This window comes from Siphateles boraxobius, unplaced genomic scaffold (genome assembly GCF_051911475.1).
Source record: "Siphateles boraxobius isolate OS27281-9 unplaced genomic scaffold, OSU_SipBor_1 9, whole genome shotgun sequence".
Classification (NCBI taxonomy): Eukaryota; Metazoa; Chordata; class Actinopteri; order Cypriniformes; family Leuciscidae; genus Siphateles; species Siphateles boraxobius.
Genome location: NW_027509219.1, coordinates 19,292,998 through 19,309,492, shown reverse-complemented (window position 1 = coordinate 19,309,492; position 16,495 = coordinate 19,292,998). Strand labels below are relative to the sequence as shown.

General features: G+C 38.2%; 2 protein-coding genes across 2 annotated transcripts; both read left to right on the top strand.

Moving 5' to 3' along the window:
* The first annotated feature begins 581 nt into the window (after nt 1-581).
* Nucleotides 582-4,209, top strand: srxn1 (sulfiredoxin 1 homolog (S. cerevisiae)). Its single transcript, XM_077223350.1, has 3 exons — nt 582-844; nt 962-1,167; nt 3,923-4,209. The coding sequence occupies exons 1-3, from the start codon at nt 620-622 to the stop codon at nt 3,993-3,995; spliced, it is 504 nt and encodes a 167-aa protein (XP_077079465.1). The 5' UTR covers nt 582-619; the 3' UTR covers nt 3,996-4,209.
* A 7,628-nt stretch (nt 4,210-11,837) lies between these two features.
* Nucleotides 11,838-13,403, top strand: tcf15 (transcription factor 15). The gene is made up of 2 exons (XM_077224250.1): nt 11,838-12,533; nt 13,085-13,403. Exons 1-2 carry the CDS (start codon nt 12,048-12,050, stop codon nt 13,148-13,150), a joined length of 552 nt encoding a protein of 183 aa, XP_077080365.1. The 5' UTR covers nt 11,838-12,047; the 3' UTR covers nt 13,151-13,403.
* The last annotated feature ends 3,092 nt before the right edge of the window (nt 13,404-16,495 follow it).

Below are 16,495 nucleotides of genomic sequence, written 5' to 3'. Positions count from 1 at the left end.
ACCTGAGCAGTGCCACAGACTGATCGACTCCATGCCACACCGCATTGCTGCAGTAATTCAGGCAAAAGCAGCCCCAACTAAGTATTGACTGCTGTACTATGTTCATACTTTTCAGTTGGCCAACATTTCTAAAAATGCTTTTTTTGTATTGGTCTTAAGTTATATTCTAATTTTTGGAGATACTGAATTTGGGATTTTCATTAGTTCTCAGTTTTAATCATCACAATTAAATGAAATAAACATTTGAAATATATCAGTCTGTGTGTAATGAATGAATATAATATTCAAATTTCAGTTTTTGAATGGAATTACTAAAATAAATCAACTTTTTGATGATATTCTAATTATATGACCAGCACCTATATATATATATATATATATATATATATATATATTATTTTTTTTTACATATCAATATCCATAATTAATATTATGTATGTAATTTTTAATGACTAATAGATATAGATAAAAGATTTAAAGAAAACATTTTAATTATAATGCACTGACTATTATTTTGTTCTGCCGATATAACAGACAGGAAGGGGAAAAAATTAGGACCACTACTCGCGCATGCGCAGGCACACTACTTTCCTGCCGTCTTGTAAAACTTTTTCTGGTGATGTTTCAAACTCTGAGCGGTGTTTCCCGGAAGCACATCGGCACCTCAAGCGTTAATCCATTCACGATTTTGAGGCGAAACATGGGTAGTTTGCGCAGCGAAAACCGCTCTATCCATTCAGACAACATCCAGGACGTCCATAACATCCCAATGGACGTAATCATACGACCCATTCCGCCTGTTTTAGACGAGCAGAAGGTCCAAAGCCTAATGACCAGCATAAAGGTTAGAAGAATTAGTATTGACTACATTTAACGTTTAAATGTGCTTAATCAGTTTGTGATTTTATGTAAGGTCGCCGCAGATAATTTTTTGATGTGACGTGATGTGATGATTTTCCAGGAGGGCTCAGATATGTCCGCTGTGCCTCCCATAGACGTGCTTTGGATCACTGGAGAAAAGGGGGGCAATTATTACTATTCTTTTGGAGGCTGTCATCGATTTGCCGCCTATCAGAGATTAAAGATGAAATCCATACCGGCCAAGATCATCAAATCTAACATCTCAGACCTGCGCACCTACCTGGGAGCATCAACGCCGAATCTAATGTGAGTGACACGGCCACTGATCTAGATAGATCAACATAGATCAGTGGATATACGACGACACGCACTGAGGTTGGCAAACCTGCACTGACAGCCATCTGGATGATGTTCAGGCACATTTATCCTGGATGATTGTGTTTTCTACGTGGATTCTGATGAAAATGGCACTGATGTTTCTGCAGCTTAAGTATCATGATGTGTCAGTTTCTTGTTCTCCAGTTATATCCTCTAAAGGTGTTTCATTCTTATGAATGAGCTAAGAGTTTTGAATCATCCAAAACAAATGTCAAATGCTATATTTATATTCCTTTTGCCCAACATCCTTATGCTTGGTCACTGTGTGATTCAAGTCATGATGACTAAACAGGTCTCATTTGTCAGTTCTTCGCCTGACCATCAGATGGCAGCATTATAACACTGATTGATTAGAGCTGAACTTCCCAAACTTTTTTGACCAGTTATTTAACAACAACTCATGTGTTTGGTTCTGTTATTTGTTAATATAACATAAAGGTAAACAAATAAAATATTTAATCTTTTTTAATAAAAAAGTGTTCATTTAGATTTTTGTATTTATTTTAAAACTATTATTTTTTATTTTACTTTTCGGCCCCCCTCAAGTTCTCTTGGGGAAAACTTCGAGCAGAGTATGAGATTTTGTCCAATGTTATGTCCCCTATAGAAATATTCAGTCACAAAATCAGTTTGTAGAACAACCTAAATGCTATTTAACTTTATCAAAAATTGCAGTTCTTATTAGAAAGATAAAGTGAAATACTTTATTCTGTTCTATTTGCATTAAAGCAGAACTAAGTAACTTTTTTACCTTAACCAAACAGCTTTGGAGTCATTGTAGCCTAATGTTTATATTACTGATTTCGTGTTGAATGGTGGTCGTCTCGCACCCCCCTGGTGCCTGTGAGCCGCAAAACCACCCTTGCAACTTTGGGCTGGCGGGCCGCCGGCCTCAGTGTTAAGAAGTATCGTGTGATATCAGGTCTCGCGAGGTAGCGAATTGCTTTACGGCACTGCACGTGTACACGCCCCCATCCAGGATACAGCTAGCTATATGAACAACTATCGTCCCATATGGCAAAGCTGGCATATAAGAAGCAGAAAGCTAGAAAGCATTGTCGGAGGAACAGAGAAAGAGGAAATGGCAGACTGATCGAGCGAGGAGTAAGAAACGAGTAAACATCGGACCTGCGTTTTCAGAATGGCGAAAAAAAACGAAGTAAGCGCGGTCGGAAGAGTCTAGAAAAAGGTAAGGAGAATCTGACAGCACGAGGAACCGGACAAGAGTCCCACTCGCTCAGTCTTTCACTGTTAAAGTTGATTCCTGCGATTATCATGAGAACAGTTGTCAATATCTCACATGATTATCAGGACATAAATAAGCCTACATGTTGTAAATAGTGTAAATGAGCGCAATTTGCAAACTATTATGATAAATTGCGATAATATATGTCTAACAACATCATAACGGATATTGTGACAAAATCAGGGCTCTCAAGTGTCACGCATTGAGCGTGACAGTCACTCATTTCGGTCTTTTGTCACGCTCTCCCGCCACACATTGTATTTCTCACGCTGAAAAACTATTTGTAATACATTTAATATGCCAAAACTCTGGCCGCGCCGCTCTCACTGTGGAACCGGCAGGAATCATGCGCGTCTCCTCTGGTGTTGTTCGTCGAGCTACACAATAGCCAATCAGAAAATGGCACTATTGTATCTGGGTAAGATTCAACGCAATAACCAATGACAAAAATGTATCTGTCGGCTGGATGTCACTCTTGCCTGTCTTCAAAACTTCAGAGCCCTGCGAAATAATGCGACGTACATGATACACTTTATTGGTGTCATCTGGCATTTTGGCTCAGGTAAGCCTAACGCGGTAGGCTACTTTATTATTATGAAGTGCAGAGGCCGTGAGTGCAGATACGCTCTGCGTGAGTGGTGTTTACAACAGTAACGTTAAATACAAGTACTCTACAGCGACTCTAGGGATCGCTGTTTGACAAAAACAGAAATCCTGCATAGTGCCGCTTTAATGCATTACATTGGTTAAAATAAACATGCAGATTTGTATTGTATGCTTCCATTTGATGTTCGGGCTTATCTGACCTTTGATGATAGTTTTCATTTTGTTCCATTCACATTATATGCCAAACCACACCATGACCATCCGCAAGATGACCACAGGCATGTGTCTCTCTGGTGACCATTGGAATTGGTTATGTCTGTGCTCTGGACCACAAGCTTTGAGATTGAGTCTCATAGTTTTACTCCGATGTCAGATGATTTTCTGTCAGAGTCATAAGAATTTTTACTATTTACTTTTTTACTGTTCTGCTTTCAATATTACAAGCTGATTCTGCCCATCTTAATCATCACATTTTAATATAACCACGGCAATATAAAAGTTTATTTTTAGATGCTCTAAATTTCTTCACAGCATTTTTAAAAATTACAATTGATTTTTTTTATAAGCCAGTAGAGCGGCATGAGAATTGTAGGACATTCTCTGAAGCTCTTCTATAACGGCAGGACATGTTGGGGGTCATGTGTCATGAGAACTGGCCAGCATTCTTCTCCTCTGAAGGCTGGAGTGAAGGAAAAGAATGAATGCAGCAGTTCTGTTTTATTACACTGCTATATATAGATGGATTTAAGCTCACAGTCAGACTGGTGTAGAGGACATATAGTGGAACTGCTAATCTGACATAAAACTGGTCTCAATCATTTCTACTTTCAGCTGTTGTCTGGAGGAGATCAGAGGACGGGCACCTCAGATTTTTTCCTTGCAATGGCATTTCATTTCCTTTTAACCCTTGACCTTGGCCTAATATCCATAGCGAAAGGCCCTCTCAGACTCTACAACAACAATGACTGAAGCTTTTGAACCCCAGAATCTCTGACAGCTAAAATTGCAGGTGGCTCAGTCAATAATATAATAAAAACGACAAATTGTTTTGTGTATTTCTGAATGTTGCAACAGTTTGTATGGAATGGCTTCATAATAAAAAAGCTTTGCAAATGTAAGCAGCTTCAAAGTTTTGCATATGTAAATCTCCTTAAAGGGGTATTTTTTTCAGAAATCTTTTCATAAACACTTTTTGTTTTTCTGGTTGAAACTCTCTTTACATCCTAACAGAAATCAATGATAGAAGTGGTCTTAATATTAAAATAGTCTGTAGAAGTCTCAGGACCATAAAACGTTCATCTGATATGATGTCCTACCTGCCTGTAAACATGTATTTCTGCGCACACGTCCCGTAAGGCTATGCAGAGTTGTAGAAACAGTGACTGAGCACCGCAGACAAACAGCAGCTGCCTTTCACAGTTCCTCTTGAACCAAAACAACGAGCTTATGCTGGTTTCATGCCATGTCCACATGAGTTCTACCCGAAACTGCTCACGTCCTCAGACTCGGATTAATGTGTTTCTGTGTCAACACTATCAACACCGAAATGAATCTTCAACAGTCAGGTCACGTCACGTCACATGCTACATGTAAGAGCTCTGTTGTTTATGTTCATTACTATGTAGGCTGTATACTATTCATGAGGTAATTTAATGCTGTTTCTCATGACACTTTGCTGAATCTGCTCCGGCTGTATGCGTTCATGTGTTTTGGAGGAGGCTTGGCTTTGGGCGCTCTGAAGTGAGGGTGGGATCTAATGCTTCAAAGCTAGCTTGCTATTGCTAGCCGCTCCAAAATTGCCTAACCTACCTATATTGGAAAAAACATTTGGTCCATACACTTAGTCAATGGGGTCCAAAACAACAGGTTCGCTCAGCAAAAACCCAATAGGATTTTCCATTGGCTTTTGGATTATTACAGAAAATAAGCTCATGACACTAAATTTTATGATTCTTGCAAGTTTTGTTCATCATGATAATCTTCCCAAATGAACACACATGTTATGAATATTGAAGCCTAAATGCAATCTGCATTAGTAAAAAGCTAAACGTAGACTTCTACGTCACATCCCTAAGCATCTGACAACTCTTTCAGTCTTTATTTTAAAAAACACTTATCCTGTAAGTTTGAGGTAATAGCTTGCAAGAGCACGATTACAAACACAGCGAGGCTGTAAAAGCGGACCATTGAGTAGATGAGTTTTCCTGTTTAGCTGATGATGTTTAATGTTAGCCTCTGTAGTCCCATTTAGCCGCTTGTTAGCAACCACCTTTTCCAAGACAAGTAAAAGCTTTAAAAAAAAAACACAAGAGGGTTTTAATGATGTGTTTTATGACTAAAATGGGAAAATATCTTGACCTTGTGTTTACCACAGACTGTATTTCTGGCATTGCTGACTTCAGGATGATGGAACCAGAATTGCAAGAATGCCAACTCGTTTCTGTGATTTGGCCTACAAAAATACATCATCCCTACAGCACTCTATAGAGAAAATATCTCATTTTGTGTTCTGAAGTAAAAAACAAACAAATGTCATAGAGGTTTAGAATGACATGAGGGTCAGTACATAATAGCATTTCATTTTGGGGTGAACTGTCCCTTTAAGAGATATTGTGTTACCTTGGGATCTTTATAGAAACAGTGTTCAGCTGAAGATCAAGAGCTGCTGATTGCAGGAATCATGTCTTTACAGTCGCATCCTTTGAACGTGGAGGAAGGTACAGGCCTGTGATTGGCGATTACTACCCTGTAGATCTATGCTGGTAGATAACAGAGTTTATCCTTTGGCGATATACGAGTCCCTGGGGTCCCGGCCCTGATCTTGGCCTCCCTTTGGGGTCTCTCAGGAAGTGAAGAGGGGGCCCCGGGCCTCGGCGGAACAAACCTGGCCGACTGTAAATTTCTGGCAAAAGAATGGTCGCGTGTGAGAAGACTTCCTGTAGCTTCCTCATGGTCTGGAAAAAATGTATCCTTAGAATTGTTCTGACACGCACAACCCCTGATTGAGGAGACACAAAGAAAGAGACCCGACACACACCCAATTTGGGAAGTGTGGGCTGCACCTGCTGCTTTTTGGGGAAATAAAGGAAGCTGTAAGATTGTCTCTTACTTCCCAAAGATTTTTCATCCTAACTAGGAGGAGAAAGATGAAGAATGACAGATGGTGGGAGAAGAAATGGTTCCAGGTGCTTAAGGTAAGGTTTCAATTACATCATTTGTAACATCATTGTGAGTATACTTATGTTTGAAAGTCTCATGAATATTTCAACCTCAGGCACCTGTCATTGTACCGATGTAATTCCACTGCTCTGCTTTTGACAGGCATGAGAAATCATCTCTCTCAGACGAATCCATTCTGTCTGAGGATCAGAAGAGCACAAGACACAGGCTTTGACCTGGAAGCCGATCTTCCCTCCTCTTGTTCTTGAGCGTAAGATCATGAGTGTGAGATTCTGAATTATATTTTGTGAAACTTGTTATATTTATGCACATTACAATTTATATCTTTTGCTGATAATGTAATTCTCCTTACTGTCTTGTAATAGAGGAGAACTCTTTGTGCTATGTAGAAAATTTTCATAACATTATTTCCATATGCATCTAATAATTTATTAGTATAGCAACAGATAAAAAATAAGTAAATCATTTTTTTTATCATTGTGATGTACGTTCGAGTGAAATAGATTGTTGAAAATAAAACAATGCAGGATGGGACGGGACGTGGTTCAGCTCAACGGGTGTTGATTGGATGGTGGCAGATCTAAATGAAAACTTGCAGTTGATTGTGGAAAGTGTTGTTTTACCGCAAGATTGAGTTTTGATTAAAAATTGACATTTTATTTAAAAACGACATGGCCTTTTTTTTATTTTTATGAAACACGTGGATGGTTGAATTCTTTACAATAAGATCAATTACGTAGAAAATAGATTGAAATGACAAGCTTGGTGTGAAATTATTATTATTTTTTGTCCTGTTAATGTTTCACATACAGAATTTTATTCATAAAAGACGTGCAGAATGATTCGCTCATAAACGTCGTCTTACGTACATTTCTTGTTGAATTGAATGCAACAATTTACGCAGGAATAATTTACAAACAAATTATATATGATAAAATATAATAGTAAAACCTTTGAAAACAGGACATTGACATAGACTTGCTTCATTCTCTAATAGGCTAATGGTTAGAGAGTCAGATTGGTAACACGAAGGTTGCAGGGTTAAATGCAGAGCACGAATTCTGAGTTACCATACTCTGCCTTCACATGTCACTTTGTCTTCAAATAACTTTAAAACTCAATTTAAAGTGTCCAATAAGTGTGTGTTGGTGCTCCTGCTGTACGGTCTTGTTTTGTATGTCAGAGTCCAAGAGTTATGGAGCAATAGGACATGAATAGACTTCCTTTTCCTGTACAGCTTTTGGCAGGATCCTACCATTGACCCTTACCTGCAGGGGTCAGTCAACATTTCCCTGAATGGCGTCTGATTTCACACTGTGGCTCTGTGCGCTGTGCGAATCCCCTGCTGACGCTGCAGTCCAGGAGGGTTGTGTGATGACAAAATAATGACGTATACTTACACACTCACTCAGGGAAAATTACCGAACCATTTCAGCATATTTGTAGGGTTACATGCAAATGAATAATGGACTTCTCATCCCCTCTGGATGGATTTACATCAGACTTGCAAATGCTGGGAAGAATTAGCTGTCCTGAAAACACGTTTATCCTCCTCTCTCTCTCTCTCTCTCTCTCTCTCTCTCTCTCTCTCACACACACACATCTCCATCACATGTGGCCACAATATGAATCATCAGGACTGACCCTATAGTCATACAGCTGAAATTCACATTTGTTAAGTTCAAATGTGTATTTCTCTATGACAGCATCTTATCAAAGGAATATTATTACAGAGGTTAAAACAAGTTGAGCTCAATCGACAGCATTTGTGGCATATTTTTAATACAAACATCTCGGTTACAGCGAGACACTTACAATTGAAGAGAATGGGGACAATCTGTTAAAATACTCACTGTTTCAATAGTAGCCACAAGAATGTTAATTTGCATTAACATAATTTTAATATCCTGAAAAATCATTTAGACTACTTTTCTGAGTAAAGTTATATTCAATTCTGCAGTATTTTTTTTTTTGCCATGACAATGTTACCCCCAAACCACTGTAAAATTAAAAGAACAGCTTTATAGCTTTTAACAGATTAATATGATAACATTATAAGATAAAAATTTATATTTTTAAATCCTCTAAAAATTGGCCTCATTATAAGTGCCTCATTGTTACCTCAATTTTTTGCAATTTATTTGAAAGGGAACAAGTGTCTAAATTATTTTTTGTGGTAATACACATTATCCTGGAAGTTTCCTTTAATATAATGCCATAGATTACGGGTTGCATTATGGAGGAGGAGTTCATAGAGTTATATAGCACAGTCTACCCCCACTTTCCAACACACACACACACACACACACACACACACACACACACACACACACACACACACACACACACACACACACACACACACACACACACACACACACACACACACACACACACACACACACACACACACACCTGCTCTTCTCACTCAAATACATGAACAACCAGTCTCTCTCCCATTCCGAAACAAGCCTGTTGGTTTCTCATGACATAATGTTATTGGTCCTGTAAATCTGTGTGTTCAGCTGCAGTCTTGCTTCACTTACTCATCCCATCCAACTCATATGAGAACACTGAATCTGCCATTGCATGATAAATACATAACATAGCAAAGATTTCTGGACGTTTTAAATTTGTTAACATATAGTTTAATTAAATTATACAACCTAAAAAATCTTTTAAAAAATACTATTTTTATTTATTTATGTTCAATACAATTTATTTCTAAAAAATAATAATATAAAAAATACTATTAAATTGTTTGGTGATTGTTTGGAACATTTCTATTAGGGATTTTAAAAAAAAGTTGTAAATAAAGCAAAGATTACTGGAGTCTGTTTTAAAAAAGCACACTTTCAGTTTTTATTCAAACGTGTTGCTGTTTCTTTGCAATTGTGAAATTTACTAGCAATTTCTGAGAGGATATTGTTTCTACACCAATTTTTTTTTTCAGTGATGGATCGGCAGAGCGTTATTGATTATTGCCCCCTGGGCTTGTAAAAACAGCGTGCAGGTGTTATGAAAATGTCGTAAGTGTCGTAGATGGTGGGAGGGGGTTGTTGGTGCAGCTGAGGGGACAGAAAATCCCAGGTTTAAGTGACACTGGCATGTTTGTGAAAGCTGCTCCAAGTGACATATTACGGGCCATGGAAGCACAGAGAAAATAAATGAGACAGAGAAAAAGGGTCTGGAAGCCATTTGCCACTGTCTCACTCTCTCTTTCTTAGATCATTCTTAACATCTGCCTCATGTTTATTTACCCAACACCCGCTTTTGGCTATAAACAAACCATCTCTGCATGAGCTCAGCCCCTGCAGAAGCTCATAGCCTCCAGCAGAACGTCTGCCCCTCGGCCGCAAACCAAACAGTTGAGAGACCAACAAAACATAATTATGCAAATTTCATTTTACTTGTTATCTCGCTGAGGACATAACCTGTGAGTTAGAGCTGGAGTAAAACTGTGCTTTTAGCTGTTGTTACGCTGTCGAAACAGAGTTTCCGACCAAGATCCAGTTCAAAATCCCAGTCAAAAGGCCCAAATACGGAATATTAATTTACACCAAAATGTCTTTGTTCCAATAAAGCACTGTTAATTATGCATATTGCAACAGAGTGATTATTGGACCAAATGAGAATGGTCGCATTGCTCGGGCACATAACCTCAGGTCAAAGATTAGAGGTCACAGGTTAGTAAGTTTGGTCACATAAGCCCATATGGATGATTTAGGGTCTTGCATTCCTTTGCACTGAAACAGTAATGCAGTCAGACATGATTGTGAAGCAGTGAGACATGTTATTCTTACATGACAAGGCTAGTCATGAAGTATGACAGGAAGGAAAGTGAAAACTTAAATGAGTGTGAAGAACTAAATGTAATGTGTGAACTAGAGCTGTCAAATCGATTAATCGCGATTAAATGCATAAAAGTTTGAGAACCCAAGACAAGAATTAAAAGTGTGACGTGTGTGATATATAATAGAAGAAAAGAAGCCAGAAATGATGAAGAAAAAGAGAGTGAGAAAAAGAAAAAAGTTATGAGAGAGAGAGAGAGAGAGAGAGAGAGAGAGAGAGACCCCTACTGTTCTTCATAATGGCCTCGTGCAGCTCTTTGAGCCACTGAATGAAAACAAACCGCAGCGGGTCTAAAACTCTCACTTAACGAAAACAGTAATAGCCTAATTTGATTTTAAGTGCAAATTAAAAAAAGAAGTAGCCTATTTAAAAGCAAATGTATTCTCCAGATCGGGTTGACTTTAAAAACTCGATTCGCGGATGAATGTGACTTTTCAAATTCTTATTAGGTTCATTGCGACGACAAGTGCTTAAATAAACATGTTGATTTTTGCAGCATTAGCAGTGCGTTTGCCAGGTTGTTTGTTGCTGAATCATTATAGGCCCAATGTTGTTTTAAACGCCTCTTTGTCAAATGGTCGCGCAATAAAAGCAGTAAATTCAGAGGATAATCACCGGCCATGAGTTAGCCTACTTGCAGGTGCAGCTTCTGTTTTTTTCCCCAGTGAAGGTTCATATTACTCCAATAAACTTAAAAGTTTATTTTCTTTATCTCTTTCCATAATAATAATAATAATGACATTTAATAATTAAATGCAAATGTAAAACGTGTTAAATAAATGTAATTGTTTAAACATTTAGGGCAGCAATTAAACGGAAGTTTTCCATTGTATTGGGTTTATTTTATTTTACAGTATAGGCCTATAATACAAATAAAATACGTTTGTAAGATTATAGGCTAAGTGTTAAAACTGATAACACTCAGACGACATGAAACAATGACAAACGACATGAAACAGAATTTTAATATTTCATCAACAACAAAATAGGACGATGAATAAACTAATTTAATTACTTTTAATATTATAAAAATAAATTGGAGATTATAATACATTTACAAATAAATTGAAACACAAAACCATAGCCTTTAACTGTGGCAAAATACCATGATATTGTGATGGTACAGAAGAAAATATGGCACCAGGCTACTGAAATTCGGCTTACACACTTGATTTTAAGGTGTCTGCGTTCCAGTGTAATTATGCATTTAAGAACTGTGAAATAATTATTAATAACTATGTACTTACTATAGGGGTATGATTTGGATATGGGTTAGTTGCATTTAATAATGCGTAATTTATATTTATACTAACGTTTAAAAAATAAACAAACAAAAAATATACAAAAGGACAATGTCAAATAAAGTGATACCGAAATCTATTTCATATTGTTTACATAGTGCTCCAAGGTACTTCCTAGAATACCATCGTACTACCGTGGTACTGTAGCCTACCTGTCCAAAAACATGCCGTTTGGTAAGCCTACTTTTATGTGAATGCACTTTATGTTTTTCTTTATCATTCAAACACATGTTTGTCCTTTGAATGTATTAATTAGAATGTATTTAATAACTATTTAAGATAATTATATTTTGTGCTCAAATAGGATTTAGCGAGTGTGTGAGAGACCGTAGCTTTGTTTATTTGCATATGACTGACCGCTCCTCCCTATAAAAGACCGCGCGCACTTCTCCTGTTTTAGCTAATCGCGCATGGAATGACTGTAAGGACGCACATAAAGAGGATCTTTTAACATGTTATGAGATCGACCAACTGCTGAAAGTACATCAGAGAAACACACATCAGGGTTTGGCGATGCAGTGTTTGCGTGGCTAGTGCTTGACTACAAGCCATCATTTCCTTTTGGATACTTTGGATACTTTCCTATCGTGTTCATCGAGCTCTTGTCCAAACATTTTTTAGTAATGGCATTTGCCATGCTGCGGCCCATAGCGTCTCACCTTGCGTACTCGGATGTTGCCATGATGTCCGAGGATGAGGAAAACCGCAGCGAGAGCGACGGCAGCTCGGAGCAGAGCTACGGTTGCTGTCCCAGTGCGGAGAAGCGGCGACGGGTGACACTCAAGTCCACTGTGGGCGGTGTGGTTATAGTAAAGCAACGGAACGCAGCGAACGCGCGGGAACGCGATAGGACGCAGAGCGTCAACACGGCTTTCACAGCGTTACGGACTCTTATTCCCACCGAGCCGGTTGACAGAAAGCTGTCAAAGATTGAGACTCTGCGCTTAGCCTCCAGTTACATCTCACATCTGGCCAATGTGCTCCTGATAGGGGATGGAGGAGAGGACGCGCAGCCGTGCGTCAGCGCGTTGTACAGCGAGCAGGGCAACAGCGGAGGAAAGCAGCCGCGCACCATATGTACTTTCTGCCTCAGCAGCCAGAGAAAAGGGGTAAGAGACCATTCAAATGTATGAATATGCGAGAGAATGCATTTAGTTACTGATACTTCATTAAAAGAGTAATAATAATAAACATTTATTTTTATAATAGTGAACGTTTATGGATGGTAAATGGGAATGATGTGCGGATATACGCACCTCAGGAGGTGTGAAGGACCCTTGAAATGTAATACAATGAAATTAAAGAGAGAAATCTTAAGAATGAAACAATGTAGCCATACCTTAAAAATAGGCTAAATTAAGCTTTTATAAAGAGTTTTTACTTGTGGATGCTCCCTTGAATATACATTTGGTCACATATTTGGTGCCCGAAGTGTTGAAGTATATAGTGTTAAGTGTAAAATCAAAAATGCATTTCCCTGCATTAGGCTACTCAGTTTAAATGTAGGTAAGCCACAAGTGAGTTGGTTATTGAGTTGGCCCAATAAAAAGAAAATGATCGCACAGAATAGGCCAAAATATCAGAAGGATGACCTAGATTATATATTTGTTTGACCTGACATTAATGTAACCTTTTGATTTGTCTATGTGTGCTTTTGCAGATAAAGGACGGGACTGACTGCGTCCGCGTGCGGGGAATCACTTCATTGCGCGTGACACGCCGGTAGCAGCGGCAGCAGCGCGTGAGATAAAACCGCCACTCAGGGAGCGCGAGAGGTGAGCGAGATTCCTCGCGACGGAGATTTTCGGAAGACTCGCCATTCAAATAAGCGTTGGTTTTTGCATTTGTACCTTTCTGTGTGTGTTTTGTACAGAGATACGAACATTTAAAATGCAGTGCATAAAATATTTTTTCCTTTTTCGTTTTCTTTTTTTAAAAAGAGGATTTATACATTTTATACACAAATTGTGAGAACACCATGGTGAAATAAAATATATTTTTTCAAATTTCAAATGTCCTCTGTCAGTTATGCGTGGATGGCACAAGAAAAAAAAAATCACTTTTGTAAATATTTTGGGTTGAAAGGATTTGTCTTTTAAATTTCATTTCTCCAATAAATCTGCGGACCAATAGAATATAGTCCTTGAAGTTAAGGATCAAATAAGTTTTCATAAATTTATAGCTAAAAAATCAGCTCAGTGGGACTTTAACATTATTACATCATTGCTATATAATAGTATGGATTATTCAGCTTCTATATCTGTTATAGAGCATTTACAGTGACTTTTGTTGGCTTAGCGGGAACTTTTCTGGGTAGGCAAATATGTATCCCTTTCCTTCAGGGTTAAAAATCCAAACGTGTCCAGAACAAATACAAATAGATGGAAGAACAGCTCAGGGATTTAGGCAGGGCTTCAAATCAATCAGAAAGTAAAACATTAATTCAAATTCAGACAATCATCTCATTACATAACTATTAACTTAAATGCAGAACAGAAATTAAATGCTTCTTTTAATTCTTTTATACATATCTCTCATTCTGTCTCCATGTGTTTTGGGGATCTGGGATGTATTAGTCACGGTAAATACTACCCTTCGGTCAGCATGGGGACCTGCTGCAGCTGTGCATCTGTGAGCTGCATAAATCACCATGAGGGTCAGCTTGGAAGGTGGGGTGGGGGTAATATAGAGCAAGAGAAAGTGTAAGAGGGGGGATTGATAAAGAGAAAGCAGGGTCGAAGGTCTGGGTGAGGATTAAGCATCCAAGCTCTTGGATGCAGGTCATAGGTTACTGTACATACAAGTCGAGAGGGTCAAAAATAGATCTGTACAATTTTTAATAACCCGATTCGGTGAACTTTATGCAGTCAATAAAAAAAGACTAACCTTGGGTGAACTGGCTGAGAAAGGAAAACCTTAAATAACCCAAGAGAAAGCAAATATGTTGTGTCTGATCTCTCCTCTACTGCTCTAGTTTTAAAGCTGTTGTTCCATCCCACATGCAGCGATCATACCGAAGATGGAGACATTCATTCCACCAGAGCTACACATACACATACATATTTTCCCGTGACAGTCCAGATTGAATTTTGGATCTGCTCAGAAAAAAATGAAAAAAAAAGCATTACATGAACAAACAATAATAAACATGAAAACAGCATTGACATTACACATTCAAAGTTTTCCAGGTTTTAAATTTTTTTTATCCAGATCAATAGTGAAGTTCACTGGATATGATGAAGACAGTGTTTCAAAGTGTTACATGAGTCTAGGGTTTTAAGCAGACGCAACAATACTAATGGATATAAAGAGTGCAATCCTGAGCTCTGCTACTGCACAGATCACTTTTAATATTTTTATATACAGCCCGTAACACAGAAACAAGTTATTTAGTGTTAGCTTCAGAAGGGAGCAAGACCAAAATAACAAACAAAAGAGTTCTGCCTTGAGTGTAAAACCTTTAACTAAACTGCTTAAAGAAAAATAAGTTAACAACAGAAATATAGGTTATAATAACTGGCCACAAAACAGTAGAAAAACAGGATACTACGAAAATGGCACCCACCTCCGTACAGCTTCTATTAGAGAAATAAACAAAACAACAGTTAAGATGGCTATAGGGTTAAGCCTTAGTTCAAATAGGACATTTTATAAATGTGCCTATTAGGCACTGGAATGCATCTTATTGTCAGTGTAAGTTGATTTTAGTTAAAATAGCTGAAAAATGCATTTTAGTCTGGGACTTTAGCCTGTAAAACTGGGCATTTCATTTTAAGCATTAAAAACAAAAAGAAACAAAACATAAATGTTAACCCACACTTAAACTACAATAAGTGTTGGAGTCACCCTCAACAACCACTTAAATTAATGAAATTAATAAATTAATTACAGTGGTCACATTCAACATCAAGACTGAACACAGCAGCAACAGAAATCTGGAGAAATGTCGTTTTCAAAAACTTAAATGTGGGCAGTAGTGGATCCAACTTTTATAACTTTTTTGTAGGCAAGACAATAAGGTTCATGCACAAAAATTTACTAGAGAAATATTACATGGAGTTAAAAATGTGACAACTATCCCGCTACTTCTAATGAATTCTGAAATTCTAAATTCATTTGTATTGAAAAGATTTATATTAAATTAGACACATTATCACAAGTGCACTCAGGGTTTTATGATAATGAATCGGTTCAGCAGTGTGCAGTGATGGTACTTCAGTGTTTTGGCAGCTGGTTCAGTCTGAATTCCCCTCATAAGATGCAGATCCGCATTGTCAAACGTGTGACTGATGTCTCCCAGCCGTATGTACTGCAGTCTAATCTTACTCTCTCTGCTGTGATTTCATCATTTCACAGCAGATTCTATAGCATTAAGTGATATCTGAAGCTTAATAAATCAAGTTTGATTTGGTTTCTTTGGGTCTTTCATTTGGCTTATTAGAAGCATTTCATAACAAAATCCAACAAACTTTTTCCTGTCAAACCTTGACACTCATTTATGACTGAGTGGTTGCCTAGTGACACTTGTCCCAGAAGGAAACTCTCTCTTTTTTTGGCAGGAATGCATAATCCCACACACACACACACACACACACACACACACACACACACACACACACACACACACACAATCACACACAATCACACACACACACACACACACACACACACACACACACACACACACACACACACACACACACACACACACACACACACAATCACACACACACACACACACACACACACACACACACACACAAAGGTTTGACGCAGACAGGTCAGTAAATGGTTGAGGAAGACTTGAGGAAGACTCAAGGGTTCATGTTAACTCCATTACCATGAATAAAGAAGAATAGTCTTTTTCCGGTGTGTGGCTCATAAGTCCGATGTGAGATGGCTCCCTAAGGTTTCTGTTTTGCAGGAAGTTGTCACAGGCACGCAGGAAAGCAAAACATGCATGTCCAACCCTACCGTGTCTGTCTCGCCATGCCTCTCTCTCTCTCTCACACACACACACACACACACACACACACACACACACACACACACACACACACACACACACACA

Coding starts and splice junctions, on each gene's coding strand:
- srxn1 (XM_077223350.1), top strand. CDS start 620: ATGTTTCAAACTCTGAGCGGTGTTTCCCGGAAGCACATCGGCACCTCA. Junction 845..961: donor GCCTAATGACCAGCATAAAG/GTTAGAAGAATT, acceptor ATGATTTTCCAG/GAGGGCTCAGATATGTCCGC. Junction 1,168..3,922: donor GCATCAACGCCGAATCTAAT/GTGAGTGACACG, acceptor TTCTACTTTCAG/CTGTTGTCTGGAGGAGATCA.
- tcf15 (XM_077224250.1), top strand. CDS start 12,048: ATGGCATTTGCCATGCTGCGGCCCATAGCGTCTCACCTTGCGTACTCG. Junction 12,534..13,084: donor TCAGCAGCCAGAGAAAAGGG/GTAAGAGACCAT, acceptor GTGCTTTTGCAG/ATAAAGGACGGGACTGACTG.